The sequence below is a fragment of the Zalophus californianus genome, chromosome 6 (assembly GCF_009762305.2).
Source record: "Zalophus californianus isolate mZalCal1 chromosome 6, mZalCal1.pri.v2, whole genome shotgun sequence".
In the NCBI taxonomy this organism is placed as follows: domain Eukaryota; kingdom Metazoa; phylum Chordata; class Mammalia; order Carnivora; family Otariidae; genus Zalophus; species Zalophus californianus.
In genome coordinates, this window is record NC_045600.1 from 10,586,061 (window position 1) to 10,600,659 (window position 14,599).

The window sequence follows — 14,599 nt, forward strand, 5'->3', positions numbered from 1 at the left end:
ACAAAGAGGGCTGTTTGGGTGAGGAACAAGGGGAGGCGTGTTCTACAGTCGCCACCAGAAGCATAATTAATTGCACCAGGCAACGGCCTGCGGTTCCCTCCTCCTGCTCCGGTCTCCGCCCAGATCTTTCCCTTGCATCAGGAAAAGCCGGGACTGCCCCCACCATGGAGACTGAAACCCAATTCATAATTTTCCTTTCCTAATTAGGCACGGGAATGATGGAGACAATTATTAATAATGTATTAGAGTTTTTTTTTTTTAATGCCCCCCTCAGGAGCCGGGCCTGAGAACAGCGTCCTTGATGATAAGCAGCCACACTGCCACCACGCTGGGCACCGTGCCCAGGATGCCAGGCAGGAATAAATAAATCAGAGAAGTGAGTGTCCCGTGGAGCTCGGGCAACAGGCTGGGATTCACAGATGGAAGGGCATGGAGCCCCTCACCAGGGCTTCAGCAGGGAGGTCCCAAACACCAACCGGGGGCGGGGGGAGCAGAGAGGCTTGGGTGCCACCCTCCCGTGCCCCCTGCTCCTTCCTCTGCTGACCTAAACCAACCCACATGGGACCTTTCCATAGGGCTGCCCCTCTCCCCCACCCTGTAGGGCTCAACCTAAATATCACCTCCTCAAAGAGGCTTCCCTGATGCTCAGGGTGACACTGATGTCCCCTTTCCACAAACGGCCTCGATCCCTCCATGCGACCGTGTCTCATTTTGTCCAAAGTGTATCTTTCGGCACTTTGTCGTTGCCGGATTGTAGTTGTCTGGATTTGCTTGCTGCTTTCTATCTGGGTGACGGCTGCAGCTTGGCCCTGGAGCCAGACGTCTGAGTTCAGATCCCAGCTCCACCACCTGCCCCAGTGAAGTCGGGCACCTTCACGAACCATTTCCCCCTCCTGGTCCAGCACTGCATTCACCCCCCCCCCCCCCCCGCTCCGGGTTCACCCTCAGCCCCCTGGCTGCGCGCTCCCTTCCGACACCGTGGGGAAAACCTGTCTGCCCCCCGCTGTCCTGGGCATGGGGTGAAGGCACGTGGGGTGAAACTGCCAGCCCTGGACCGGACCCACTTTGGGTTTCCTGCCCCACCGGACGTCCGACACCTCCCCCATCCTCACTCAGCTGCTGACCTCGCTTCCCACTTCGCTGAGACAACTGAAACCATTGGAAGGAAGGAAGCAGCCACCGACCCCACCTGTCACCTTTCCTACATATCGGGGTGGGAGTACCCACCTGTGCACGGGGGCCCATCCCCTCTCCTTGGTCACACCCAGCACGCACCCATGTGCGCGCACACACACATACTCCATCTCCCATCTTACAACCTTTCCCCAGCCACCATATTCCCCCTGCCCCCAGCTATGGCTCTCTGTTCCTGCTCCCCTTTGCAACAAAACTGCACCACCGAGCTGTGCGTTCTTGCTATTTCTGTCTCCTCTCCCCACATTCTCTCTTAAATGGCCCCAATCAGGTTTCCTCCTCCACTCCCCCAAAACCATCCCCGCTCTGGTCACGGTGACTGGCCTCCTCTTCCATGTCCTTCCCTGACTTGGCCACAGGACTCCACATGGCCTGGCCCCCACTCTGCCTTCACTGGCCTCTCCTCCTGGCCTCCTCTCGCCTTGGTCTCTTCACATGGAGGCCTCTCAGGGCTCAGGCCTGACGCTCTTCTCTGCTCTGTCTGCGCTCCCGCACTTGATGATCTCGGGCCTGGGTGCTGATCGCTCCAGCTGAGCGCTTGCTTCTGAATTCAGCATCTAGATCCAGCTGCTTGCTCGCCATCTCTCGTGGGGTGTGATGGGATTGCCAGACTTGGTTCCCCACCTGCGCGCCCAGCAAGCCTGCCCAGCCCCGGCCTTCCCCGTCGTTGATGGCAGCTCCCTCCTTCCACTTGCTCAGAGTCACCTGTAACTCTTCTCTGACTCTCAGGCACACACATCCACACTTCCATGAACTTGACCTTCCAGATGTATCCTGAATCCACCCTTTTCCCCCCACCTCCACTGCTGAGCCCTATCGGAGCCACCATGCTGTCTGTCTTGGGCTATTGGCAATGACCCCCCAGCTTCCTATACTCCCCCACCCTCACACACACACACACACACACAGTCTACTCTGAACATAGAGTGATTGAGCCAGTGTGAAGTTGGACCTGACCACTCCCTCTCCAGACCCACCAACGGCACCGCATTTCTCAGTATAAAAGCCCAAAGCTTTCTCAGCCCCTCTGTCTTCCCTTGCCTGCTTCATCCCAGTCACACGAGCCTCCTAGCTGCTCCCCAGACATGCCACATCCCCACTGACCTCAGGGCCTTGGCTTTAGCTCTTCTTTCAGGCACCTGCGTGATGAACCCCCTTATCAGATCCCAGTCTTTGCTCACATGTTGCCCCTTGAAGCCACCATGGCTGCCCTCGTCCACACTGCAACCCACCCACTCTGCACCCCAGCACCCTCAGCCCCCCCAAAGCTGCTCTGTCGAGGGGCGAGAAAAGGACATGGCAGTGTCCATGAGGAAAAGAGCCTTCCTATTTCCCTGCTGCTCCCTTACCAGCAAGGAGACAGTTCTGGAAGCTCCCAGGAGTCTTTCCCTCATGTGTCATTGGCCAGGTCTACCTGATGTGCCCACCTGAGAATGAATTAGGGGCAGAAGGATTAGACCAACCAGGCCTGGCTGAACACCACTGAAAACCCACCTCCTGGGCTGGATGCGCCTCCCCAAAGCCTGAGCCCTGCGGAGAGTGGGGGGACACAGAGGAACCCCTGGCCCCCGGTGGGGGGCGGAATTGGGAAGACTTATCACAGAGGGGGATTCTGTCCTGTACCCAAAGCCTGAGCCAGATTCCCGTCAGCGGAGAAGGGTTGGAAGCCACCCCCTCCGGCTGAAATGCACGTGCTCACTGTTTTCATCGGGCGCAGCACCAAAGGAGACTTTTCTCTCTAGAAATGGGGGCTTATTTCAGAGGTTTGCATAGAGTGCCAGGGTCTGATCTCATATTTGTGGTTGTAAAGTCGGGCCACACACCCTTCGGGGTGGGAGATGAGTGAGCGGCCCCACCCCCAAGCAGACCCACAGGGAAGGGCAGACGCCCCTGGCACAGGCCTCCCCGCGGACGCCCTGTGCCCATGAATGGATGGCAGTGGGCTGAGTCGGCCCCTTGTGTTCCGGAAACAATGGGCTCTGTGTGGGGGCGGGGGAGGAGGCTGCCCCACACCCCCTCCTTCCGCAGTGGGGCTGGGGACATCGAGGCAGAGACAGGGAAAGGGCCATCAACCGTGAAGGAACTTCTGAGAGCTTGTGTCCTTCTGGGTCCCAGGGGCAGGGCTGAGACGGGGGGTGGGGGGACACAATCTGCTCCTCCACTCCCCCCTCCTCTGAGCCCCAGCCCCCCGTCTTTGACCAAAGGGCCTATGAAACAGGTTCTGTCGCCACACAGATGTTTTAGCAAAGCTTCTGGACCTCGCCATCCTCAGGAGCCCCGTGGACCAGCGGTGCTTGAGGTGAGCAGGCTGAGGCAGGGGCCGAGAGTGAACGGCTCGAAAACATTCTTCAGAGCTTTAGCAACCTGGGGCGCGCTCTTCCCAGACGGCCGGATGGTGTCCTCGGGACCCTTCCTGTGGAGGGGAGGACGTGGTACGGAAAGGGACGCCCCACACCCAAAGGGCCAGCTGTGCCAGGAGGCGTCCCTGGGAGCGGGGCTGTGAGACCCCTGGGGCAGTACCGCACACACAACCGTGGCGCGAACCTGGCAATGTCACCAGGCCCGGGCCAGCTTCTGACCGGTTTCCCACAGGCAAGGCTGAATGGCTCCTCTGGTCGGGAAGCACCTTCATGGGCATCAGCCCCTGGAAGGAAGCTGGGCGCCGCACAGGGGGCCCCCCACACGCCTGCACTGCGTGGCTGTGACCCTCTGATGGGCCACGAGCGGGGCTGCCAGGAGCAGGGAGCGGAGGGTGGCCTGCCTGACGTCACACAGCTCCCTGGGGCACCGGACCGCCAGCCCACAGGAATCCCGTGGGTCTGCTCAGGCTCCTTGATACGGTTCACATGGGCACATTCACAGCTCCCCTGTTCATAGCTGCTCCTTTTCCAGACACTTCCACAAGATGTGGGAGCATCTTGACCTCTTTTTCATCTCTTTTCTAGCATTTGCCAGTTGCGTAATTACACATTCCTTGGTGGATCTCCTGATATGCTGTTGGTTTTCCCGCCTTGGGAGGGACCTCATCTGGCTTGCTCACTCCCTGGACTCTCGGCTCCATCTCCCCAACTTCACCCAGTTGGCTGGGCCCTGCTGGCTTCTCCCTCCTGGGACCCTTCTTTGCAAACTCTCGGGCAGTAAGCTGGGGCAGTCAGGGCTCTCCTCCTTCGTTTCTTGTTCTTCAGAGATCCCCGCCTTCTGTGGCCTTGAGGTCCACTATTTTGAAAACCATTGTTGTATGTGTTTGGTATATTTTGTGGATGTTTCAGGTGTGTGGAGGACAGCAAATCTGGCCCTGTTACTGCATCTTAGCTGGAAGCAGAAGTCCTGAATCTAAGGGTTTTGTTTGTTTGTTTGTTTGTTTGTTTAAAGATTTATTTATTTTAAAGAGAGAGCGTGAGCGGGAGGAGGGGCGGAGGAAGAGAGAGTCTTAAGCAGACTACGTGCTGAGTGGGCAGCCTGACTGGGGCTCCACCCCACGACCCTGAGATCATGACCTGAGCCGAAACCAAGAGTTGGACGCCCAACCAATTGAGCCACCCGGGGCCCCCCAAATAGAAGTTTAAATGATGCATTTCTTGACTGGGAAGAAAGCAGCTCCTTTGATAAAGCAAAACCGAACCTGGGTGGTTCCACATCACGTTCTCTGGTTGTCACTTTTATCATCTTTATGGACGTCAGGAGAGTTTAAATGAATACAGCAGACAGAGCCTTGTTGAGTCACAGGAGAGAGGGTGTTTCTACCCCTGAGAGGTCAGGACAGCTCCTGCCTATCTGTCGGGTGTTTGCAGAATCTTGGCCCTGAGCGAGGGGGGGTGGCGCTGGTGGGGGGGGGGGGGGGAGTGCCAGAGGAGGCGGAGCTCCAGCAGGCTCCTGTCTGGGACTTCACACCCTGCTTGCCTCGGTCTTCTCCGTCTGACCACCTGCCTCTCACGGGCGTTGCCTTAGCCCTTGATCCTTAGCACCAAATGGCCTCCTCCCCTCAGCCACAAATGACCTTCCTCTTGCACATTAGCAAATCTGCATGTCTGGTCTCTTGGAGCCTGCTGGCACCTTGAGCAAGTCGAGCAGATTCTGGCCAGCCCGGTAATGATCCGTGGGCAGCTGGTACCAGACCTGGAAAGGGCACAGTTTCTATCGAATCCATCTTTGCACTCCCAACTCCTAGCGTGATGCCAGGGATGCAGGTGCTCAGCAAATGGCTGGTGGATGAAGGAAAGAATGAAGGAACGAACGAACAAGTGAATGAGCACCTTCATGATGCTACCTTCTCAAATATGCACCATCAGTCTGCTCACGTGCTAAGCTTATCATATCTGCAAAGGAGAACTGGCCACACCAATAGGAAGGAAGTTCAGGCAGGAGCAGACCTGGCCTGCAGCCCAAAGCTCGGTGCCCCAACCCCAGCCCCTGCAAAAGATGCTTCTTGATCCCGAGCGTCCCTGTTTGTCCTTTTTCTGAAATGATACTTCTTAGCCTTCCTCCAGCTCCTACAGTCCCTGATCCTTCCTAATGTAAAAAGAATGACCGGAGCTAGGATAAATAAGGATGCATTCCTTGAACGCAAGAGCTGTTTTCTTGGCAAAATCCAAGATTTATGCCCTGGACCAGATTCACAAAATTCCTCCCTCTTTTCCTATGTGTCAGCTTCTTGCCTTGAGTAGCTTCCTCACAGGCGTGTGCTGAGCAGTACACGGCTGAATAATATTGGGGGCCCGAAGCAGAAGGACCCTCTCAAGCCAGACTTCCTGCTTTCTGTATGAGTTGTGTCTCAAAAAAGTGAGCAAGAAGGAAATCCCCACCTCATTACCAATGAATGTAAAGAACATCACAAGAGACGCTCTGAAATTGAGTGTCAAATTGCAGATGAGTTTTAGGAACAACGCTTCTGTTTCCAGTTGATGGGATTTCTCAACAAATGCCCTGGTGGCATTTTTGGAGGGACAGTTCGACCTTGTAGGAATATCCAGGTTACTGTTGTTTTCGGGAGCTCCTGGGCTCACTTACTGTGGCAATCAGAGACAGCCCCTGTCCCCATATTTCCAAGTGCCCTCTGGAGGGGGGCTGCCCCCAGCTGAGGATACACACTGGTGATGTGAGCCCCAGCCACCTGTGCGCCGTTGGAGGGCAGGTGTGAGGGTCCCCTTGGGCTGCAGGCATGGCCCTTGGGACTTGGTCCAGAAATATTACAGCCTGAGGTAGAATTGACAGAAACCAAAATTGCTTCCCTTTGCAGCGAAAACAAGGAGGCAAGCCCTTTGGGGTTGGGACCCCATGTATCTGGTTGCATTTCAGACTGTCCTGCAGTGACTACTGTAGGGAAGATGGGGCCTGCATCTGTGCTGGGTCACTCCAGGAAGACTCGGCTAAGCCAGGGACACCCCAAAATGAGGAACTGGGTGGGGGGAGGGAGCCAGGCTTCTCTGGGGCGGGGGGGAGAGAGAGGTTTGTGTTTGATATTTCACCAAAAAAATACTGAAGACATTCATCATGGGGAAAAAGAGAATCCTCTTGAATCTCCTTTCCCTTATTTTAGAGCTTATTCCTATTTTGAATTTCATATTCTATATCTTCTCAGCGTTGGGGTTTCTAAAGGCCTGATCTCGCCCTGGCTGAGAGCAGCCCCATGGCTCGGTGACACCCTTGTCCCCGGCCCCGCTCAGGGAGCATTTCCGAATCTGCTTGGTTGTGTGGTTATCTGAGCGCCACATCTGGGGACCTTGCATTTGTTAACAGGGCTTTAGCACCTGCTCCTTGCAAAGCCCATCATGACTTCCTGCGTCTCCCTGCCCAGCTGCAAAAATGCCACAATCCGGTAACAAGTCGGTAACCTATAACCCCTCTGCCCAGCTTGTTTCTCTTTCCTTGTTCCCAGCAGGCGTATACAAGAGAAAAAGCACTTGGGAAAACAAGCATGGCAGTCCTTATAAAGTTACTCACACACACACACACACCCTAGGACCCGGCAAGCCCACTCCCAGACATTTAGCCAAGAAAAACACGAAAACAGATCTATACCACGCATGCAAATGCTTCTAGTAACTTTATCCACAAAAGTCAAACCCTGGAAACAGCCTAGGAGTCCACAACAGGTGAACGGATAAACGAATTGTGGTTTATTCATAGAATGGAATAACCCTCAGCAGTAAAAAAGAAGGAACTGCTGAAATTTGCAGCAACGTGGATGAATCTCAAAAACATTTTGCTAAACAAAAGGAGCAAAAAAAACAAAAACAAAAAACCACACACTGCATGATTACATTTGTGAACTTTCAAGAACAAGCAAATCTCATCAATGATTTTAAAAAGCAAAATAGTGGTGGCCTGCGGGGCAGGGATTGACTAGAAGGAGGCCCAGGGAAACTTTCTGGGGTGATGGAAATATTCTATGTCATGACAGTGTTGTGGCTTAGGCAGGTGAACGTATTTGTCAAAGCCGATCAGACCACACACTTCCAGTGGGTAAGAGTCACCATATGGGATTTACACCTTGATGATTAGGACAACAACAACGTCCATAGTAAGAATGATGATGGAGATGAAGCCATCCACAGTATCCTTGGGAAACCAGTCCCTTATTGCCCATGTGCTGTGGAGTCCCTGAAGGTGTCTATTATTCACTGGACTCAGAGCCTAGAGCCTAGTTTTGATTCCTCTGCACAGAGTCACAGGTCTTGAAGACCTGCCCAAAGCTAGTAGTGTCTATCTGTCCATCTGTCTGTCCCTCACTCCCTCACCAGCCCCCTCTCTCTTTCCCTCCCTGCCTCTTTCTCTCTTTCCTTCCCCCCTCTCTCCCTCTCCCATTTCTTTTGCAACTCAGGGCACTTCTTTCCAGTTGTGTCTGGACATTTCAGAGCCTCTGGGATGAGGCTGTGTGATGTCTCTGCTTTTCTCAGGAGAGCGAACCAGCTTTGTTGTGAGCCTCAGCTACCCCTGTGCTTCGTTATCAGCCCCACATAACTGGTGCCAAGGGGGAGGACAAGGTCCCTCAGAGACTCCATGGACTGCGCAATGACCAAGGGGCCCCACGGCACCCAGGGTCAGATGCTTTGTCAGTGACACTTTTCCAGATTTTGGCCACCCGTGCAAATTGAGGCGGCTGTAGGTACTCACCGCCTGGGCCAAATCCAAGAAGGGAGAGAGCCTGCCTCTTAGAAGAAATCAGCTTACCACACTGACATTGATGGGCCTCCCTTTCTCTTCTTCCTCCCGCAGTGTGAGCCCTGTGAGCCCTGCTCCCCACCCCCACCCTCGGAGGAAGCGGATTTAATGCCTCAACTGAGAGAATGAGATGTTCTGTTATTTTTCATGGGAAATTAAACCTGACCCTGCTGTCAGTTAGCTCATGCCAAGGGAGGATGGATGGCCCGGGCCTCGGCGCTTAACCCCTGCTCGGAGCACGTGTCTGGCTGGGGGCCAGCCATGATGTCACCTGCCTCTGGGGTGGGAGTGGGTACGGCAGGGCAGGTCAGAGAGCCTTCATCCTGGAGGGCGGGGGACTGATGATGGTGAGGCCGCCCTTGGTGTCACCCACAACAGTCCACCTCTGACGTGGCCGGCACCTGCTCATCTGGCGGAGACTCAGCCTGTCACTATGTCTTTCAGCCCCCAACTCTACCTCGTGCCCTGCTGAGGAAAGCTGGCGGTCGGGGCTGGTGATCATCATTGCGGTATGTTGTGCCTCCCTGGTGTTTCTCACTGTGCTTGTCATCATTTGCTACAAAGCCATCAAAAGGTGAGTGCTCACGGGGCTCTGAGCCCCGAGGGGGCTCCGCCTGGGCTGGCAGCTGCTCCGCCCACCCCCATCATGTTTCTTTAAGCCATAAAAATTGTTAAGCATTTAATGAGCAGAAAGAATGTATAGTGAATGCCCATATATATATATATATACACACATGTGTACATATAGTGATCCCCCCCCACCTGGAAGTAACAGGCCCTGCCTTGGGGAGCTCACTCAAGGCGCCTAGGACTTAAGAGTATGGAAATAATCCTTGCAGGGTGGGGGATGGAGGCGCCATGTTGGTTTGGTGTAGGAACTGGGTTTTGGAACCAGATCTAAATTCAGATACCAGTTCAAACTGTGGGACCAGGAAGAAATCACTTGAACCCCTTTGACCCTCGGTTTCCCTACTTGTAAATGGGGGGAAAGAATGACAGCTGTATACTGTCAGGAGGCGTGGTGAGATGCTTCTGTCAACAGTATGCGCAACATGTATACTCTGCAGTGCCTGGCATACAATAGGTGCTTGCAGAGTACTGCTCAGGGGTCCGTTGTTCCAGTGCCGCAGATAGAGGAGGAAGGGTGACACAGAGAGCCAGGCTTCTCTGGGTGGAAGAGAGAGGTTGAGATGCCTCAGAGAAGATTTTCAGTGAACATGACTTCAGCTGGGTTCTGGAGGATGAACAGGGGTGCTCCAGCGGAGTCGTAAATGATCCAAACAGCAGACTCGCTTTCACAAACACTCTCTGTCCTTTCTGTAACTACCAACTCACCCTGCCTTTCAAAAATGATCACCCGTCACCACCTGCCTTGTGGAGCTGGGGTCTGCAGCCGAGTGTGGCTGTCATTGGGGTCTGAGGTTTAAGCTGTGTCCGGGGCCCCTAAGTCTGGTAGAATAGGCCATGTGGTGGATGCCCCTCCCCGCACCCCGGAATTACAGCACAGCAGCTCCCCCCTTTGGTCCCCTGACCCCCAGACTTCCCAGCCTCCAAAAAATGTTCCCCATCTACCCCAACTTCCTGGGACCTTGGGGGAGGAGAGAGTCAAAAGACAAACAAAAATGTTGCAAAACACCCGAGGGTGCTAGGCATTGTTCATATATTTCTAATAAAGGTTTTGAAAATTCCCGAAGGCCCAAAGTCAGGGGGTCTCTCTTAAGAACAGTCGGAACACCTAAACTATTTCACTTTAGCCTTTCAATCCGTTGTTCTATGTGATTTCATTTGAATAATTCAAAAGCAGAAAGAGTAAAATATCAAGTTAAAAGTCTGACAACGAGTGCATGTTCAGGCGCGGAGGGCGACGGGCCAGAGCGAGCAGGAGCATCCTGGCAGGACACAAGGAGGACAGGGCCCAGGTACAGCAGCTCCCCGGACATCGGCCAAACCCTGGGGATCTGCCTCTCGGCCAAGAGCCCCTTCTAGAAGCCCCCGGCCCTCATGCTATCAGATAACGTCCACAAACAATGACAAGTCGCAAGGGAGGGGCTGTAGCCCAGCGTCTCTTCAACAAGCGTGTGTGTGGGGCTCCTGGCCCCCCTAACATTCCCTCAGTTCGCCTTCGTCACATCTTTTTCCAATCCACAGCATTTTACAGATGAGGAACCAGGTGCAAAGGGATAAAGGGAACTGCCCAGAATGGCACAACCAGGGAGCAATGGACCGGAATCTGAACGTGACTCCAAAGCCCAGCCCCAGACTGCGGCCGGTATCATTAGTATTAAGCAAAGAGCGGACCTCATTATTCCTGTCTGCCCTTCCTCAAGGGTGCCTGGGCACCTGGGGTGTCGCTGTCCTACTTTGAGGAAGGGAGGACAGATGGACAGAAAGGCTCCAAGGCTCCCAGACCCTGCAATTCAGGGGGAGGCCTGGCCTTGGAGACCAAAGTGGATACGTTGGGAGACCCCCGGGGGACACAGCCAACCAGATTCCCAAGTGGCCTACTGTGTGCCTGGCTCTGTGGGGACAGAGACAGGTAAGATCCGGGCCATGCCTGTGGGCTGCTTACCCGACGGAAGGGCGGTGGGCGGCAGATACGCGCATGACCATGACCATGTTACAAGGCAGGTGGCGATGAGGCTATGGGAGGCTTGCTGGCAGCCTGTGGCGCTGCCCAGAGGAGTCATGGCTAACTCTGATCGGGATGATACAGCATCCGAGCTGAAAGCCTGCTGCAGCGGGAGGAGGATTTTGAGAAGCAGAGCAGGGAGGCTTTCCAGACAAAGGCACCTGTGTGAGTGAAAGCACCAGGACACCAGGAAGCTCCTGGACGGTGGGAGATGAGGCTGGAGGGAGCCGCGTGCCTGACGGGGAGGTGCTTGGCCCACCGGGCTGAGCGGCTTGCTGGGGCTCGGGAGGCACAGGGAGCTACGGGAGGTTTGCCAGGAAGAGCACGCAAGACCCACCAGAGAGGGGCCACTGTCCCCTCAAGGACGCCCCACCCCTTAAAGAGAGAGGCAGCATTCTCAGGTCACCTCTGCCTTCCCTCTCTGCCGCAAACTTCGGGAGAGACGTGCTGTCTGCTCCAACGTCAGGAGGGCACGAGGAGAACTAACTCACATTAATAGCTGACTGGCGGTGTGGCCAGCTGTGGCGTGCAGGGCTTTGCTCCAGCGGAGCTGGGGGTCTGCCAGGAAGGCGTGTGGGGGTGCCCCATCCCCTCCCCTCAGAGCAGGCTGAGGGGCTTCCTGTCTGCCCTCTGTCCCCTTACACAGGCTCTGAGCTCTTGGTTCCTGGATCTGTCAGTGGCCTGGAAGGACACCAAACCCAGGCCACATGGCTCCGTTGATCCCTTCCAGGGGTGTGGGCGGGGCTCCTTTCCAGGGTATGGGCGGGGCTTTCATCCCAAGGATGTGGGCGGGGCTTCCTCCAGGGTGTGGGCGGGGCTTCCTCCAGGAGTTCGGGCGGGTCCTGGGAGTAAATGGGGCTGATGAAGCACTCCAGGACCGTAGCGGTGAGGGGGCGTCAGCGCCCCTAGGACCAAGACAAGGGGACGAAACGGTGCCATAGGAACTAGAGAACCTAGAAAGCCCGAGACTCAGGAGGGGCCGCTTAGCAGGAGCTGTGGTTGGAACAGATGGAGATGAGCCCCAGAACAGGAAAGGTAGGGGAGATACACCCCAACCTCTCTCCACCCTCCCTCATCTCCTGAGGGTGCCTCTCACTGGCCAAACCCAAGGAACAGGGACTCCCAGGACATGCAGTGGTAGGCGTCAGCCTCCCAAGGCACAGGGCAGGGAGAGGATGGATTGGATGCGTGGGGGCAGAAACAGAGACCAGCACAGTCCCTGCTCTGATCCGCATCCTCCTCTTCGAAAGCCCTGGGACATGGGAAGAAGACCCAGCCCTCTGCTCCTCCAGACCTCATCATCCAGCAAGGGTATCCCAGTGCTCGCTTCGGCAGCACAGATACAGAAAGGGTACCCCAGCCCGCAAAGACAAATAGTCAGTGACCGGAGGGGGCTCTCTTTGGGGTCAAGTAGAGGCAGAAATAGAGGCCAGCACTCCCAGAACTGGCCTGGAAGGAGACCTGTGTGGGAGAAGCTTAACCCCTTGGGGGAGAGAGAAGGGGGCAGCCCGAGTTGTAGCTGTGTGGGAGAGCAGATGGCCCCTACTGCTGCCCGGGCTAACCTCTGCTGGGGGCTGTAAGAGATAGCATTGCGCCAGCCAGCTATCTGTGTGCATTTCTCTCCAGAGTCAATGGAGGATTTCTTGCTCACGGCCAATTCTTTTTGGTTAATAATTCATTTGAAACATGCCTCTTCTCTCAGGAAACAAAAGCATTTCATGTCACTGTAAAACCATTAAGAGGAAAATTCAGTGATAAACCCGGATCTTTTTTTAACTCTCACAGCCTGATGTCCTGGGGGAGGATTTCCGAGAGATCTTTGTGAATGGTCCCAACGTAGCCTTGGGGAGCCAGATTGCTGGGAAGATGGTTCTAGAATCAGCTGGGGTAGCAAGGTGGTTCTGGAGACGCCAGCTTGGTTTGGCATCTGGGGTGCAGGCCGCAGGCTCCACAGGCCTCTGCAGGAATGGGAGGAGACAGGAGCAGGTGCAGAAGCAGCACCCCACAGTGCCCTCACTGGGCATGACCTTGGTGGGAGGTGGGGTCGAATCAGCACTTCCTACTCACAGACTTAGTGAATCAAACTGCGTCGGTGAGTCAACAAATGCACCCGGAGTCCCAACTCTGAACTGGGTGACATGGTGCTCGGGGATGGGGGGGCTCCAAGGCGGGGAGCCCAAGGAGGGGCACCTCCCCCAGACCCAGGGCCCTGAGAGGTTTCTTGGAAGGGGAAGGGTGTTAATCAGACCAAGGGGCTCAGAAGGGGGAGCTTCTCACAGCGGGACTAGCTCATAGAGTGGCTCCCAGGTCCCCTGTCAATGACCCCAAACTCTGCAGGGTCCCCAGCCATGGGAGCCCACACAGCTTACATTTCAGTGGCCTCCTTACCATGAACTTGCTGTGAGCAGCTTTTTCTTCTTTTTTTTTTTTTTAAGATTTATTTATTTGAGAGAGAGAGAGAGAGAGAGGGGTGGGGGGGCATGGAGCAGAGCGAGAGAGAGTCCCAAGCAGACTCCAAGCTGAGCACGGAGCCCGATGCAGGGCTCGATCCCAAGACCCTGAGATCACGACCTAAGCCGAAACCAAGAGTCCAACACTCAACCGATTGAACCCCTCAGGCACCCCAAGCAGCTTCTTTATTCACAGCTACAGAGTGATGGAGCCAAAGAGCCCTTGGGTGCTCTGTACCCTTGTGCCTCCAGCCAGGCCTCCTCCCCGCCCCCAGGCCTGGTATGCATATGGCATCAGACAGCCCGGAGTTGTTAAAGGCACCCAGGACTGGGAGTCCAGACCTCTGAGCTCTGTTCCCAGCCAGCCGCCAGCTCAGTGGGTGTCGCTGCCCTCCCTGGGCCTATTTCCTTACCTGTAAAACGAGGGTCCTCTAAGTCTCTGTCTAGCTCCTGAGCCTTGGTTTCCATCCCTAGGTGGCTAGAGGACTGCCACTAGGACATTTCACTGCTCAGAGGTATAAATGCTGACGGAGATGCTTGCCAAGGTCTAGGCCAGGCGGCGGAGCTGTGCTTGGCACAGGGGCTCCCGTCCTGGGTGCTTCGGGCACAGTCCCTGCCCTCGAGGCACACACCTAGTTGGGGGGTGCGGGGAGGAGACAGTGTTGATCAGACCGCCCTCGGGAGAGGAGTATCTGGAGGGACTACCAAGTGGAAATAATGTAAAGCAGACACAAGGAAAGAAGCTATTGGTCCGGGACAGGATGGGGACCTCAACCAAGCAATGATGGGTGTGAGTCACCGAGACAAAGTGCCAGGGCGCGGGTAGGAGGGCCAGGCCAGCAGGAGGAAGTTCACAGGCTCATGGACTCTCCGGGCTGAGCCCACCGTCCTAGGGGGGCGTTTGCAACTTCTGTCAGCCCCCCCCATTCATGCAGAGAACAGGTGACACCCATCCCCTCCAGGCCCCCTGCCTCGAGTCACCCCTGCACCCCAGGCGCCCGAAGAGCACCTTTCCTCCTCCTCCGGCCATCCGTGCCACGGAGCCTTCACCTTCTGCCGTCGATTTGCCATTAAGCCACTTGACGGCCGTCTTGTTCTGACTGACAAGGTATTGGTGGACAGACGATAAGAGGCTACAGAGCGGTGTGGCCAATCCCACAGACCA

At 55.6% G+C, this 14,599-nt stretch overlaps 1 protein-coding gene across 4 annotated transcripts in view; it reads left to right on the forward strand.

Moving 5' to 3' along the window:
- PRIMA1 (proline rich membrane anchor 1) overlaps positions 1-14,599 on the forward strand; it is a 60,027-nt gene that overhangs the window by 33,077 nt on the left and 12,351 nt on the right. For all 4 annotated transcript variants that reach the window (XR_003515522.1, XM_027568771.2, XM_027568773.1 and 1 more), the window contains exon 4: positions 8,800-8,929. Coding sequence is in view for 3 of the 4 variants with exons in the window: in XM_027568771.2 (XP_027424572.1) it covers positions 8,800-8,929 (130 nt within the window). In the remaining variant the exon portion in view is untranslated. The remainder of the gene's footprint in view (positions 1-8,799; positions 8,930-14,599) is intronic.